General features: G+C 37.1%; 1 protein-coding gene across 4 annotated transcripts in view; it reads right to left on the minus strand.

Moving 5' to 3' along the window:
- LOC111864098 (Down syndrome cell adhesion molecule-like protein Dscam2) overlaps positions 1 to 16,121 on the minus strand; it is a 368,724-nt gene that overhangs the window by 1,738 nt on the left and 350,865 nt on the right. For 3 of the 4 annotated variants that reach the window (XM_033751326.1, XM_023851121.2, XM_033751327.1), the window contains 11 exons: positions 15,861 to 15,980; positions 15,040 to 15,213; positions 12,762 to 12,909; positions 11,456 to 11,598; positions 10,671 to 10,805; positions 9,268 to 9,571; positions 7,104 to 7,285; positions 4,187 to 4,351; positions 3,327 to 3,482; positions 985 to 1,284; positions 540 to 824 (listed from right to left, as the gene is read on the minus strand). In XM_033751326.1, coding sequence (XP_033607217.1) covers positions 540 to 824; positions 985 to 1,284; positions 3,327 to 3,482; positions 4,187 to 4,351; positions 7,104 to 7,285; positions 9,268 to 9,571; positions 10,671 to 10,805; positions 11,456 to 11,598; positions 12,762 to 12,909; positions 15,040 to 15,213; positions 15,861 to 15,980 — 2,112 coding nt within the window. Of the gene's footprint in view, positions 1 to 539; positions 825 to 984; positions 1,316 to 3,326; positions 3,483 to 4,186; positions 4,352 to 7,103; positions 7,286 to 9,267; positions 9,572 to 10,670; positions 10,806 to 11,455; positions 11,599 to 12,761; positions 12,910 to 15,039; positions 15,214 to 15,860; positions 15,981 to 16,121 lie in introns of those variants that run through there. The other variant, XM_033751328.1, reaches the window with a different exon arrangement.

The following is a 16,121-nucleotide window of genomic DNA, read 5'->3' on the forward strand; positions in this document are numbered from 1 at the left end:
TGTGGATCTGCAGAGAACTTCCAGCATGTTAATGTAAGGAGAGAAGACTTATAACATACAAAGAATAGTAAAGTGTCTGAAATGTATCCAGCCATGTTTTCACATCTACCAGTCTATAGTTTAAGTGCAAAGATACCTGGAATTTAGAGATATGTGTTATTTTACCATTACAAAAGAATATTCAAACAAATATACAGTATAATAATGTAATAAATGGTGTCTTTTACTCAGCTGTGCTACAGCTCAGGCATTGGTCTCTCAGGCTTCTGGGGTAGTCCATATGGAATTCGTGGTGGAAAAAGTGGCACTGTGGAGGTTGTTTTCTCAAAACTTTGTTTTCCTCTGCCACTTTTGATTCCACCAACGTTTCATATTTATATATTATCTAGGGCTGAAAAAATAGGCCCATTTGAGGCCACACTCTTTAGGGACTCAGTGTCATGCCACTTCCTTAAGCAGAGACTCGACTACTAGAGCTGGTGCTAATTTGGATTTTTTAACTAAAATTTTTCAAATTCCATTCTTTCATTACAACTTGCCTTGTACTAATAGATGGTATATAATGTGGTCACGCCCATGTTCATTGGATACAACACAAGTATAGTCCCCTTGGTCACTCCGTTGAGCAGAACTAAGTAAAAGTGCCCCATCAGTTGCTATTGCTAAACGGGCCTGACGGCTAGGATGGAGACGGTTGAATGGAGTGTCAGTGACAAGCCACTGTCGCTGTGGCTCTGGAACGCCTACTGCTCGACACTCCAGTCGCACATCACTTCTCCAAGACACACGACGTAACCCACCAAATGATGCAATGCCTGCTGAAACTGTGAAATGTGCTGTCAAATAAAATGGTACTGCTTACCTCCACAATATTTGTCATAACATCCATATGTATATATAAATACGAGTATGTAATATCATCAGGTGATGACCTGGAACCTCTGATTGCTGAAGAATATTACTGTAACATATACTTGTACATACCTTTTTCTGATGGTCTCAGCCTTGCAACTGGAGTACTAGTTCCTTCTCCAACTCTAGTAGATGCAGTTATCCAGAATTCGTAAATCTGGCTCCGCTTCAGACCTGGCAGTTGATACTGGAGCTGTGATGTTGAATAGTGTGGGACTGTTCGAGAATCCATCTGAAGTGTGCCTTCCAAGACCCGTACATACACATTGTACTGGACTATTACACCATTGGGATTTGAGGGGGGCAGCCATGTGAGAAGTGCTGTGTCTGAGGTCTCAAGAAGCACTTTGATCCCTCCAGGGGCACCAGGCACTGCATCCAACATCCATGCAATCAGACACAGCTGCAGGTATGAGGAATATGTTGTGACAGCAAGAGAGGATGTGTAGAACAGTCATAATTTTTAGGTGTACAATCCTTCCTTGTTCTCTGCCAGCCAGCTTTCATAAAGGGGAGAATCTAACAGTATGAAGATTTTGACCTCCTGGAATGTGACATCATGTGGCTTGGTAAAAGTGTATCAGAGTTTAGGAGGCATGTGCTGCATCTGTGCTGGAAATGGAGACAGCATTTTCCTCTCAAACGTTTAGTCCTAAGTACTAAATTACATGATGTCAGATTTCAGAAGAACATAATATTTATATTTACTGCAGTGGGAATCTTACAGCCAAGAGTATAATCAATCCTTCAGTGTAGATTATTATTAATATTCTATTCCAATTGATTTATGTACATTCTAGCGATTTCAGTTTACTAAAGGCTTAGCCTACTGCACTGACAATGTACATGTAGCAGAGAGCACTGTGATGCTTTCTTCTCAATTTATTTACACACTAGGCATCAAAGAAAATAACAATTTATTTAAAATTACAGTATAATACATATAATATGCGATGTAACAACATACAGGAAGGTCACTGTTGTTATATATTTTGATGTGCCACCAGAAAGCTGGAATGCTTGAAGAGATCAGAGTTGATTTCCTACGCAACAACCAGCTATCCTGCTGCAATGCCTTGGAATCGGAACGCTAGCAAACCTAAGCAACAAATTGTTTGAGGTAGCTGCATGACAATGGCTAGGAATACTCATAGCAATGAGAGTATATGCTACCTAACTAGTGAAGTTACTGCTACAACAAAACAAAGCACTAGCTACCAGAGAGAGAACATGTGAAACGCAACCTTTGAAGAAGGTTTCTCAGAGTCCATCCAACAGTAGGGTATAAAGGAAGACCAGGTCGGAATTGAGACCAGATTACAATGAGATACGAAGTTTATGAGATTACAGAGACACGAAGAAAACTTGAAGAAGATCAGCGGTGCAAGTAACTGTGATAGTGAAGTTGTGAATAATTGTAATTGTCAGTGTATAACAGATTGTCCAATAAACATCTTAGCCAAAACCGAAGACCCGCGTGAATTTACTTGTCACGTTACATAGGCAGCATACGACAATTTCATTTCTTCATTTCAATATACAAGTACCTTAACTGTTAACTATGTGAAGTATTGGTTATATCTGTCAGTTGCTTGTCAGAAAATGTTAATAGCGAAGCAGAGTTACGACAGTGTAGCGACTGTGTGCGGCAAGAATTTCCTATAAATCTTTGGCTTAAGGTCCATATTTATACCACACATAGGAAATGATAGTTACCCCACTCAATTTTCACATTTCAGAAATACGGTGGAAACTGATGTCAGGTTTAATGAATAATTTATTCTCCATTAAACAGAGAAACTGTGTATGCAGGTGCCTCTGAATTTCCTTGCTTCCACATAACATTATCCATGGCAGTGAAATGAGCAGAAACACAGTAAAGATAAACAGAGCGAGTCTTAATTACATACCTTAAATATAAGTATTGCGTTCTACACTTACAGGCGAGCAGAAATAGTCACATAAATAGTTACTATAGGATTCTGACGATGGTGTATAACTCATTGATATATTGGGTTTTCGGACTTTATCCATCGTCCTGGTTTTTAAGATAACTAAGAAAAACACGACGTTTCGGAAACTGGATCTGTTTCCATCCTCAGGTGAAGGAAAACACCTATTCTGTTGGGTCCGTTAGAAAGAGCTTCACCTGAGGATGGAAACAGATCCAGTTTCCGAAACGTCGTGTTTTTCTTAGTTATCTTAAAAACCAGGACGATGGATAAAGTCCGAAAACCCAATATATCAATGAGTTATACACCATCGTCAGAATCCTATAGTANAATGTATGGTCAGAACTGCTACATTGGTGGCATATGGAAACAGGAAGAATGAGGGAAAACAGTAGAAAAATAACATTCCACTGTGTTCATGCATGATAAATGACAGGTTTCCCTACAGTTGATAACACTTACCATCTTCCTTTGTTCGACAGAAGTTTCGACGTGACTTCACTCCATCACCAACTCTTGTAAATGCCAATAGTTCTACGCTATAGTTTGTAAATTTGAGGAGGTCATGAAGAACAGTTGTCAATGCTGTTGTCATCTTTGTTTGGGGACCCAACATATCTGAATTATAAGAAAATTATTACTGCAATTGTTATCATTGTATTCATCATCTTCCTCATTTATTATATAACAGAAGCCTTCACCACTGTTACCAATCCAAATTATCTTTACTCTTACAGAATAATTATCATCAGAATTACCATAATCATCATCCACATCATTATCGCTGTTACGGCAACTATCACAAACCTCAACTCCAGATGAAATTAGGAAGAGTAATACCCTTCGCCTATTGTTTTATCTAATGGTCAACTGAACCACTATTACTTGTGACACCTTGAAATAATTTCAGTTTCCTAGTGCAGATTTCTGCATCACTAATACAAATTATATGTAGCCAATACATGCACAAACTCTTTTAGAGCTCAGTGACAATAAACATATCTTCTGCAACTTACGTGATCCTGTAAGAATGAACAGAATAATATATAAAAATTGTTAAAAATTTTCCATAGTTTAATAGTTACAAGTCACAAGGACACAGAGGTAAACTTACACTGCATTTTTTACCTTAGAAACATATGGAAATAGCTCTGTCTTCTGAATAATAAGGTGGGGGGACCTCACAGCTCTTCTGGTGATGAAAAACATTCAGTGTTGGTGCTAGAAATGGGTTAGGGTCATCCTGTTTTCAACAAGTTATTTTGATAACTGTTCCTTATATTACAAGAAAATCAAATGCTAAATGAATAAATTAAACACACCATGTTGATCTGATGTAATCACAGGCATAGGAACTGGCTCATACAGGAGTCTGTAACCTTGGATTACGCCATGAACAAGAGACTCGGGAGGAGGCTGCCAGCTGACTTGGAGCTTGTCAGATGACAAAGCTGTGCAGCGAACATCCCGTGGTGATGCTTCGGGAACTGAAAGAACATGTCTCACTTTTATGTTCCTTCCATCTCTCAATAATTACTGTTTCCTGTATTTAGGAGAATATATTTTTTGGAAATAAATTTCTATGCATTTTGAATTGACTGCTATTTTAATCACCCTTATATATTAAAGGCTAATGTTTGAAATTCTGTTATTCTATCTGTTAGTAGAAATATATATTAGTAATGAATAAAAGAATAATATGACAGCAATAAATGACAGTGAAAATTATGCTTGAGTGTGGAGTTGCAGTGTCTATGTTTGTTGAAAAATGTTCAAACTGCATCAACAGGGAACAGTACAACATAGAGCATATTTTTATTCTGTCAAAGTTAGTATCTTAGTATAACTGTAATTATGTTTCCAGTACAGCAATACCTCGCATATTCTGGCTTTGATCAGGCCGGTTTGAAAATTTCGAAACAAACTACATTTTAATTGAGCAAAATAAAAATAAATTCTAAAACATTACTATATAAAATTATTTTTAACACATAAATGATCGTCTTTTTTCCTTTTATACAGTTAAGTCTCTTTTTGTGCAGTTAATTTTTATGCGGTTTTAAAGTTATGCGATACGATACATATTTCAATTTTTTCTGGGGTTTCCCGTCGTATATGTATGTACCTATGCTCAGGTTGTTCGTTCTTGAGCTCTGACAGCTATTGCTGGAGGAGGTGGGGAGAGCACTACTTTAATGGAATTTGGAAGTGCTACAACATCAGAAACGTTATCGAAAATATAGGCAAAGCATGGCATGAATTAACGGCAAGCAATATGAGGGCAGTATGGAAACATATCATACCACATTGTGCAGATGATTTCATTGGTTTTGAAACTCATTTTGCTGAAGTCACTAATAACATAGTGGAAATTGGACAGCAACTTCGTTTCAGTGAGTTACATTCCATCAACATAATTGAGTGCATCAAATCGAACACTAATGAACTAGATAATGAAACACTTATTAACACAGACGAGCAATGGGCTTATGAAGAACGGGAGGACAACTTAGACAACGACGACTGTGTTGAAGTGCTTGCACAAGAATTAACAGATGAACAACTATAAAAAATTATTGGAATGGTTGAAACCTTGTCAGAGCATATTATGGAAGTTGATCCCAATATTGAAGGTAGCCTTACAATTCGCCGAGCAATAAACAATGCAATTCCTTGCTACAAAGAAATGTATGAAGAGAAAAGGCCAAAGAAGAAAAATGTGCAGACATCAATATTGCAATTTTTAGAGAATAAAAAAGGAATTGCGAAAAACATGTTTTTTTTTANAGTGAGTTACATTCCATCAACATAATTGAGTGCATCAAATCGAACACTAATGAACTAGATAATGAAACACTTATTAACACAGACGAGCAATGGGCTTATGAAGAACGGGAGGACAACTTAGACAACGACGACTGTGTTGAAGTGCTTGCACAAGAATTAACAGATGAACAACTATAAAAAATTATTGGAATGGTTGAAACCTTGTCAGAGCATATTATGGAAGTTGATCCCAATATTGAAGGTAGCCTTACAATTCGCCGAGCAATAAACAATGCAATTCCTTGCTACAAAGAAATGTATGAAGAGAAAAGGCCAAAGAAGAAAAATGTGCAGACATCAATATTGCAATTTTTAGAGAATAAAAAAGGAATTGCGAAAAACATGTTTTTTTTTAATTATTTCTAATAAAGATATTTGAATTTATTAATCGCGTTTTCTTTATTGAAAAACAGGGATTTTTTTTGGAACCAATTATCATTTTTTGTATGTAATTTAGTTCCTCGATTAGTCGGGTTTCAAACAGTCTGGGATATTGGCGGAACCATTACCCGGACTAAGCGAGGTATTGCTGTACTTTTAATCTACTGAAATTAGGTACTTTTGAAAAGTGTTTTAAATGGTTAGAAATTTCGTACATGCACAGAAATTTTATTCAGTAGAACTTTTTTTTAATAATGATTTTTTTTAATAATGATGTTGACAGCCTACACAATTCTACAAGTATTATGTTTTTGGACATTATCCACCATCTTGTCTATTTTCTAAAAACTGTTCTGTTTCATTTTGAAAACACAACGTTTCAGTGATAGGGGCTAGCTCTATCTATTGGGCCCAACTGTGTACGTTTTACCTGAGGACGGGGACAGAATCGAGTCTCGAAATGTTGTCTTTTCAAAATGAAACAGGACAGTTTTTAGAAAATAGACAAGACGATTGATAATGTCCAAAAACATAATACTTGTAGCAATGTACCATCATCACAAACTTCTAGATCTTAGTCCATGATTTATTTAATCCGTCTTGCAGTGCATACACTCATTTATCTCCTTCATTATAGATTGTTACTATGGAGTGTATGCACTGCAAGACGGATTAAATAAATCATGGACTTAAANTTTTAAAAAGGAAACAGGACGGTTTTTAAAAAATAGACAAGACGATTGATAATGTCCAAAAACATAATACTTGTAGCAATGTACCATCATCACAAACTTCTAGATCTTAGTCCATGATTTATTTAATCCGTCTTGCAGTGCATACACTCATTTATCTCCTTCATTATAGATTGTTACTATGGAGTGTATGCACTGCAAGACGGATTAAATAAATCATGGACTTAAATCAGTGCAACAGGACGCTAAAATATAACTTCTAGATCTTATATACAAAACTTCTAACTAAAATTTCAGTGGGCATTATGCTAATCCACAGTAAAAAGAGAGGACAACTTGCCATCTTCAAGTGTCTGTGCTACTACTTCAGAAGACATTGGACCTGATCCTCTTCCATTGAAAGCTTGAACCACAAGCCCATATTTGCAAAACTTCTTGAGACCATCCAAACGGAACTGTCCCTTGCCATCAAGCAGCCATGGCACCTCAGAGAAATTATAACCATGCTTCCCTTCTACTTCCCTGCAACAAGAATCACAACCAATATTTTACAAGGCTACACTGCAACCAATTTTCAGAAATTAATCATCTGACACAAACTACTTCAAGGGTGGCTGGCTGATGGTGAGGACTGAATAAATTAAGAAGGTATATTATTAGCCACACAGTAAGAAACTTCACTATTCTCCTCTTCACAGATTCCAGCTAAAGAAAATGAACCAATGACTTCATTCTGTAACCAGCAAAGCACTGGTTCAAAGAAGAAATGTGCTTCATGATCAGGGCTATCACACACCTTGGGAGAGGGTGACAGTTGAGTCTGGAGCTGTATCAGAGAAATATTTCAAACATGCATTCCTACCAAAACCAGAATTTTAGTTCTTCCCTCACCCTCTGAACTTCCAATATGGCAGAAGTGGTCATTAAAATTTCTTCAAAGTTATTAAGCTGAATTCTGAGTATACTAAACTGTTTATACTACATATATTACATTGCGACAAATTGTATCAAAATACATTCTTCTTCCACAATAACTATTGGGACATAAAAGTCCTAAAAGTCCTAGTGCAAGGCAAAATAAACTGCTCCTTCCACCTTAGACTAGGATGGTTTTGCCATGGTAATCACTGAAAGTTAATGGGCATGTTTCTGAACCTAAATATGGATTACAAAATTATTATTTTGGACACTGTCTAGTGTCTTAGGCATATTAAAATTATACAACATTTTGGAAGCTGGATCTACTTCTGTCATCAGATGTGAAAAGAGGAAAAGGGTCCTGTTCAGTTGGGCCCATTAAAGAGCTATGCTTGACCACTGTGCATTGAATAGGTCCTAGACAGCATGTATATTCTGCTGCCATCAAATATCATATGTGGGAGACAGAGATGCAAGTGGGAATCAAAACAACAGAGACATCTGTTGACATGAAATACCACCAGCAGTAACAGGGAGTGCACACAACTTATAATCAGAAATTACTTTCGACCTTGTAGCAGGGGGTGCAATATGGTGCAGACATCTACACATGATTGGCTGATCACTTGTTCACCTGTCTTGAAGAAGACTATCTATCTGAGTTCCCTACTGGGCTTGTTTTCTTCTCTGTGTAAAATTACTGTCTCATTCCGTTGGTCCTATGGTACTCATCCCAGGAGTGTTTAGATATTTCTGATTTTGCGATTTCTCCAATTTTTTGTTTTATGTTTGTGTTTCCACATGACAATATTAAGAAAATACAGCAATTCGGTCCATAGTAACAATCTATAATGATGCTGATGACAAAACCAGACAACTCCCATTGCTGTTTATAACACTTTAAATTTAAAGTGGGAGATGACTGTTTCTTTTCATAATTAGTACAGCCACTTCTCAGTTTATGTTGTAGTGGTGTTCTTGAAAATGGACATGAAAATTAAAAAAAGTATATATATCAAATATAATTTTCCCACAAGAAATATAGGAAATGGTAGGAATGATGGGGAAACACTGCCTGAATACTGGTTCGAACATATATTTTATTTATTCTGCTTTATTTTAAAGTACATTTACAGTATTTTTCTTATTTGTTATTGATAATACTGAAGACACTAAAATGACTGTCTCAAACACTAATGCCTGAGGTGGCTTACTGATGACACTAGTACTGGAGATGGGGGGATTCCTGGAGAAGGGGGTTATCTGGGTCAGATGACCCAGCAGGCAGTGATGGTGGAGAAGCAAGAGGTGAAGATGCCCCCACAATTACGAACAGCTGCTGGGCTCTTGAGTTGCCTAAGGTTCAGGTGGATTAATGCTTTCCTTCACTTTTCAAACAACATAATTCTGAAGAAAGATCCATGTAAATTAAAAATGCTGTTAATATGACAACTGCAAAATTCCAGAAAAGTGTAAATAAAATCTGTGTAAAGAAGCTGAATAGAGAAGACTAGAAAATCCAATTCCATCATTCAATCTCTAGGTCTTAAGTGAAGTAGGTAATAAGATTAAATTATAACACTAACCCCAGCTCTCGATGTCCCACATAGTGACCTCGCAGTATTCCATTCCACCGATCCTCTGGTGGGGGTTCCCAAGAAACAGCCAGTTGTGTGGAACTCACAGCCTCCACTGTCACACGTCTTGGTGCCCCAGTGGGTGCTTCCTCATCTGTCTGCACACGTAGCTCCTGGCTAGCTGCACCAGGACCCAGTGTGTTTTCTGCCACAACACGCACACCATAAGTGGTGGCTGGACGCAGTTCATCTAATGTAGCTTTGCTCTCACCACCGTCAACTGTCACCTCTTGGCTTGGTCCCTGCCATGTGTCTATACACAATCAGAAATATATCAAAGTGTCAAAATTACATTTCAAAATATATACATGGTATATTGTGCAACAATTACAGTATTTATTAGCAAAATTTGTACCTCCACAAAAAATTTGCACACTTATTTTCTAGCAAATATAATTATTTACTTACTTACTCATGGAGCTGACACCTTCTTGAGGAGCCACCAATTCTGCAGCTACTCAAGAATTTCAGAGCATTTTATGGAACCCGAAGGTTCATTACCATATTCACAAGAGCCCTTTGCTGGTCCCTATCCTGGGCCAGATCAATCCAATTCATACCATGCCATCCTATTTCTCTAATATCCATTTTAATATTGTCCACCCACTTACATCTTGGTCTTCCCAGTGGTCTCTTTCCTTCTGGCTTTCCCACCAGTATCCTATATGCATTCCTCTTCTCCCACATTCATGCTACATGCCCTGCCCACCTCATCCTCCTTGATTTGATCATTCTAATTATACTTGGAGAAAAGTACAAGAGAAAAAGTAATTACATTTTAATACTTTTTGTTAAATATTTTCATCCCTAAAGGCAACGGTTATACAAATTTATCCAGAGGCTTCAATTTAATGATATATGATCTAAGTTCGTAGTCATTTAATTAGAGGAAGCGAGTGAGCTTCAGAGGCAACCACCTCTGTGGTCTAGTGGTCAGAGTTCCTGACTACAGATCCAGAGATCCTGGGTTCGATTGCCGGCGCCACCAGATTTTCTGAGAAGGAGTGAGTCTGGAACAGGATCCACTCAGCCTCGTGACAATAACTGAGGAGCTACTTGAATGGAAATAGCGGCTCCGGTCTAGANTCGGTTCGATTTTCTGAGGAGTGAGTCTGGAACAGGGTCCACTCAGCCTCATGACAATAACCGAGCAGCTACTTGAATGGAAATAGCGGACCCAGTCTAGAAAATAACGGCCGTAGGTGATCCATTGCGCTGACCACGTGACACCCTCTATCTGCAAAAGTTGGCACTAATTTCGCCGACAAGTGGCGGCCACTTGGTCAGTATAATTCACTTTTGGACTACAGGCCATGGAAGTTTTTTTTTTCTTGAGCTTCAGAAGCATGTACCTTGTATTGGGTTGTAGCGCACGAGATAACGCATGATAGGACTATTTCCATCCAACATTGGGGGAACCCAGGCCACAGTCACCCGGCGGCTTCCACAGTCTTGAATAGCTAGATCTGTTGGTGGAGCTGGTGCATCTGTAGAATAACAGAATTACATTTATTATGTAAAGATTCCTTCTTTAGTTAGCAACAAAACAACAATACCTGTGCTGGTGAGTACACAACAATGAACATCATAACAACAAAAAGGGAAGTAAGTAATGGCCTTAGACTCTTATTCAGAGGATTTTGAGTTTGATCCCTAATGAGATTTGTGTGCAGATTTTTCTGCCGACATGCTGAATTTATTTATTTTTCATCTGGTTAACAAAGTTCACACACTGAGACTCTGACCCCTTTCAAACAAAAACTGAAAAGGCTGAACATGTTCTTCTGCATAATAACTACTTTTCAATGAAAAATTTTTTCACACATTTCTCAGACAAACTGTATATGAGTATAAATCATTATTGTCAAAAATGGGTCACTCTACAAAAGAAATATGCAAACTACATTACTGACTTACATATATCCCTTTCTTTAATAAAATACAAGAGATGTTTGAGGACTATATACTGAATTTCCTGCTTGGGCAGAATGATGAACTTTTAACAACCTCTTACCAACTTGTTAAAAATGTACTAGACATACATATACATGCGCACACAGTTACACAAGTCATCACGGTATGGGGGTTTCCATTCTTTCAAAATATGTTTCTTAAATATCTATATCAAAATACATACCTTGAACCAAGAGATGCATAGCTGTCTGATCATGACCAAATTCATTCCTCGCAAAGCACGTATATATGCCCCCATCTTCGGCACGCACTGCTCCTATAGTAAGCTCAGACACCAGACCTTCTGGAACTGATGTGTTCTTAATGCTGTATAAATTAGTAACAATTTCGATTCAGTAGTACAGGCTTTCACATCCACTGTAAACTGCTGCAAAGCAATTGCAAAGAAAGGGGGGATAAAGGAAAAATTTACAAATTTGAGAAGCAGGGGAAAACAACAGGTTGTGTGAAAAGCTGATGTTCTAGTGGACTCATAAAAATGTAAACTCTGAGACACTACACAGATCCAAACAATGAGAAAATTAAAAAAAAACTACTGTCCAATTGACAGGATAAATTCAAATAGAATTTGGTTGGGAATGTAATTGCAATTGCAAGAATTAAGAACACCATTATGTTTTTTCATCTTTATGTATACATTTCCAATGCATCAAAATATGGGTAATGTTTGTCAGGGCTGGAAATGTGGCTAGAAGCTGTCTACCTTGTTCCTGAACTTTTTGAAGGAGCTATGCTTCAAGTGTCTAATTATTTCAAATAAAGAAATATGTAGAAACAAATCACCTGTAGCTATCGATACTTAGAGGCCTGAGTGATGACACATTTTCCATGAACCTGCATTGCAATTATTGCCTTTACAATATGTGTTCATCATTCTCTGACATTTCAAACTGATGATTGAGCAGTTATCTGGTTCTGAAAAGCTATTTATAACTCTTACATCAATTTTTCTGGCATGTCCATCATGCAAAGGTACAGAATTCGTTTATGAGATGAGGCATCCATAGGATGGATTTTATTACTCCTGGTCAAAGGGTGATCATGTGAATGATGATCAGCAGACAGGACCTACAGCTTGTTGCAAGCTTTGTATCATGGGGACCTAGCATTATTCACAATCCCAATTTTGTAACAACTTTCCCAGTATGATTAATCCTGTTAGGAATAAAGAAGCTGTATTTTATGTGACTAACACTGTCAGCAAGAATTTATTGATGTTCTAAATAATGTAATTTTTTTTTTCCAAATAGAACTTTGGTTGAGAATGTTACATGTTAAACTTTTAATTAAGAGATTTATTCATTTTCTGTTCAAAATATGTCGGTTTTAAATAGGGGATAAAATAAGGAGAAATTAAATCGTGACATTCCTGTATTTATAATACTGTAAATAAAATACTTTTTAACACAACACTGGACTTGATAGAAGACCAGAGTCTTTAGTAACACAACTGTTTTTAATTAGTATACCTGATTCGTCCTTGCAACTCAACAAAACTGCCTTCTTTCCTCCAGGACAGACTTATGGGCAGATCTCCAAGAGCCTGACATCGCAGTAGTGCTGAACTTCCACGGCGCACCAACTCCTTCCGTGATCGCACTTTGAAATGCACTGGAGCTGATGGAGATTAATCATATCATATCATCAGTGTAATACAATATTTACCCCCTTTTTGAGAGGTCTCTGTTAAAGTTCATTAAATTCTCACTTCTGCTTCACATTTATGTTTTATTCTGTGAGGTTAGTGGTTACAAAATTTGCCTGCCTTAGATTTTAGTTTTCTGGGTTAACACACCATGTAGTTTCATAGGTAACCAACTATTTAACAACATCCATAACATAACAACAATCATATTATAAATATGAGGCTACAGGGCAATGAACATTCAGGCAGCGGTCTCTGGGACACAACACCATGTAGTCTTTTATATAAGCATCTGCATGTAGCAAAGGTTAAAAATGTACTGGAATAATTAACATTTAAATCCTTTTAACAACTTCACCAATAGTTTGATGCCCCAATATCATAGTTTAAACAGTACAACTTCTTTCCTCCTATTTCCATTGAGAGATCCTTGTCTTTCCAGAAATTTTAGTATGGAATGATATATCTTGTTCTTTCATTTGAATATTCTTTGTTCAATTATATGTAAAAGAAAACATATGATTAGTCAAATGGAAGCAAATGTAATACATACCATAAAAGGAGCCAATGTCTGTGTTCTGCTACTTATAGATTCATTATGATTTCAAATTTGATGTCCCACTTTTTACATAAAAGATTTTGGAAATTGTGTGCTTTAATGAAATGGTGAAAAGATTAACAGGTATATTTTAATCTCTTGTATTATAAAAATTAAAACAAATTTTCCATATTGTATTCGAAGATTAGCCACTCAGAAAGCCATGCTGATAAACATGTAACATTACTTGTGTTGGCAAAACAATAAGAGCGATAGAATCCTTTACATTCTTAGATTTCTCCACTTTTCAAACAGTGATACTTTTCTTGACAACAATGACTTGAAATACAAGAATATGGAAACTATGACATATTTTAGACTTCCTGAATGCTCAATACTTGAAATATTACACCCTTTTTGAGGAGAGGATAATTTTCAAAAACTTCATATCCAAGGGACACTTCTTTTGGAATAAATTTTATACAATACATGGCATGTCTGGCTATACATACAATATGTATCTTTATGCAGGGTAAGATAGGACATATGTGACAGTACATGTGATGTAAAGCAACTGACAGAAAAGGCAGAGGAACATAGATATAAATTACTTATGGACAACTCATTTTAGTCGCCTTACTTATTCAATGATCTGGCAAAAAAAAAAAAAAAAGAGTTCAACTGCTGCTGGACAGTCAGACCTAACAGAATGGAAACCTACAGAGCTCTGCTTCCTGCCTGCTGCTTGTTGGTTTATCATTTGACTTACCCTTTGACCCTGAGGATGGTAGCAGTATATTTCCCCAAATCTTCACTGGACTTTTACCAGACTACGTAGCATTACATATGAGACAACAGTACTTTTCATAGGCTCTGTTTGTGGTCTTAGTCTTGCTGGCTGCTTACTTAATCTACTCTTTGACCCCAAAGACGGAGTGAATATGTTCATCCAAAACATCAATAACTTCAATCACGCTACATAGTGTTACATCCCATAAGATGGTACTCTTCATATCCCAGATGAATGCATGCATAGAGATTTTTGTTGCGTGCTTCCTGCAGGGAAATCCAGGGTAATACCAAGGATCCTTGGTTATGTTCTGACAGGCTCAGTGCAAGTACAATTTAAAGGCAAGAATATGGTCAGCCAGTCACTAAAAGATTAAAATACACTCATATGCAACATGGGTATGCACTGTAGTATTTTAATGGTGTGCATGTGTGGTCCAATAAGTCAAAGTTCGTACTGTTTCAGTAGAAATATTATTACTCCAGAGTCGAAATCCAGCTGCCAGTCCTGTAGTTCCTGCAGATTATAAATACCATATTCCTAGGAAAAAAAAAAGAACTCTGCGACCTGTAGTCCGCAAGCGAACTATACCAACTGAGCGACCGCCGCTTGTCAGTAAAGTTAGTGCCAACTTTTGAGGATACAGGGTGTCACGTGGTCAGCGCAACAGATCCCCACGATCGTTAATCTCGGTTTTCTAGACCATAGCAACTATTTACTTGAAATAGCTCCTCAAACAAATATTAATACAGTTATTCAACAGTTGCTGCATACCCTGGACTGTGAGTTGCACCACAGCACTTAGTCCGACACCAATCCCGTTGCTGGCCTCACACATGTAATGGCCCTCATCTTCCTGCGCTACTGCCTCAATTAGCAACGAACCATTGGGCAATAAACGTGCGAGTTGATGTCCTAGCACATCCTGGTACTGACCTGGCTTTTCACCTGAAATATATTTATACAACTAAATTTAATTTTGTTTTAGTGCAATGGTGGCATCCCATAATATTTAGTTACAATATCAGTTGTACAAGTCATTTAGTACTGGATGTGAAACAGCAGCATGAATGAAATTCATATTGGTGTAACTGTGATAACATGTACTTATGGGCATATTTTGTATCTGTACATCATTGTTGTGACTCGAAAATTGTTCATTTGTTGTATGTATGTATGTATGTATGTATGTTGACAAAGTTGTGAGTTACAGCTGCTTTTATCATAATATTTTATCTATTTGTTATATTTTACTTTTCATTTTATATCTTATTTTAGTATATATATAAATGGACTGCTTCTATATCTGTGGTGACTGTCTTGCCTGTATGGATTGCTTGAGGTAATAATAAATCAAATCAAATCAAATCATTGTATGGAGAATTAAGAGAAATCACAAGTGTCATGGATTGTCTCAAGGTATTGTCCCAGTATGTACCTGAAAGGTACTGGAAGGAAACCACAAAGAAATCCAGTGCGCATAGCCCAAAATATTTCACAAAGGTATCCACACACTAAAAGGAAGCTAATACATAATTTTATTTGGTATTCACACAAAAATTAGCAGCAGCAGCATGAAGCATGTATTTTCTCACCAGAAGCTTTTTTCCATGCAACAGTTGGTTGAGGAAATCCTTCGACTTTGCAGTCCAGTAAAGCTTGGTGTCCAAGTTTTGCAGCTCTGCTCTGTGGTTCAATCAGCCATGTTGGAGGAACTGCAACCCACCAATACATATCATTCCCAATCTACTTCTGGACAAAATGCCATCTGAATATCAACTACAGCATCGGATTTATTTCCTGGCATTATTACTTTAAAGCTTGTTTATGAACTGACTAACATTTCTTGAAGATAT

Source organism: Cryptotermes secundus, unplaced genomic scaffold, assembly GCF_002891405.2.
Source record: "Cryptotermes secundus unplaced genomic scaffold, Csec_1.0 scaffold708, whole genome shotgun sequence".
Lineage (NCBI taxonomy): Eukaryota > Metazoa > Arthropoda > Insecta > Blattodea > Kalotermitidae > Cryptotermes > Cryptotermes secundus.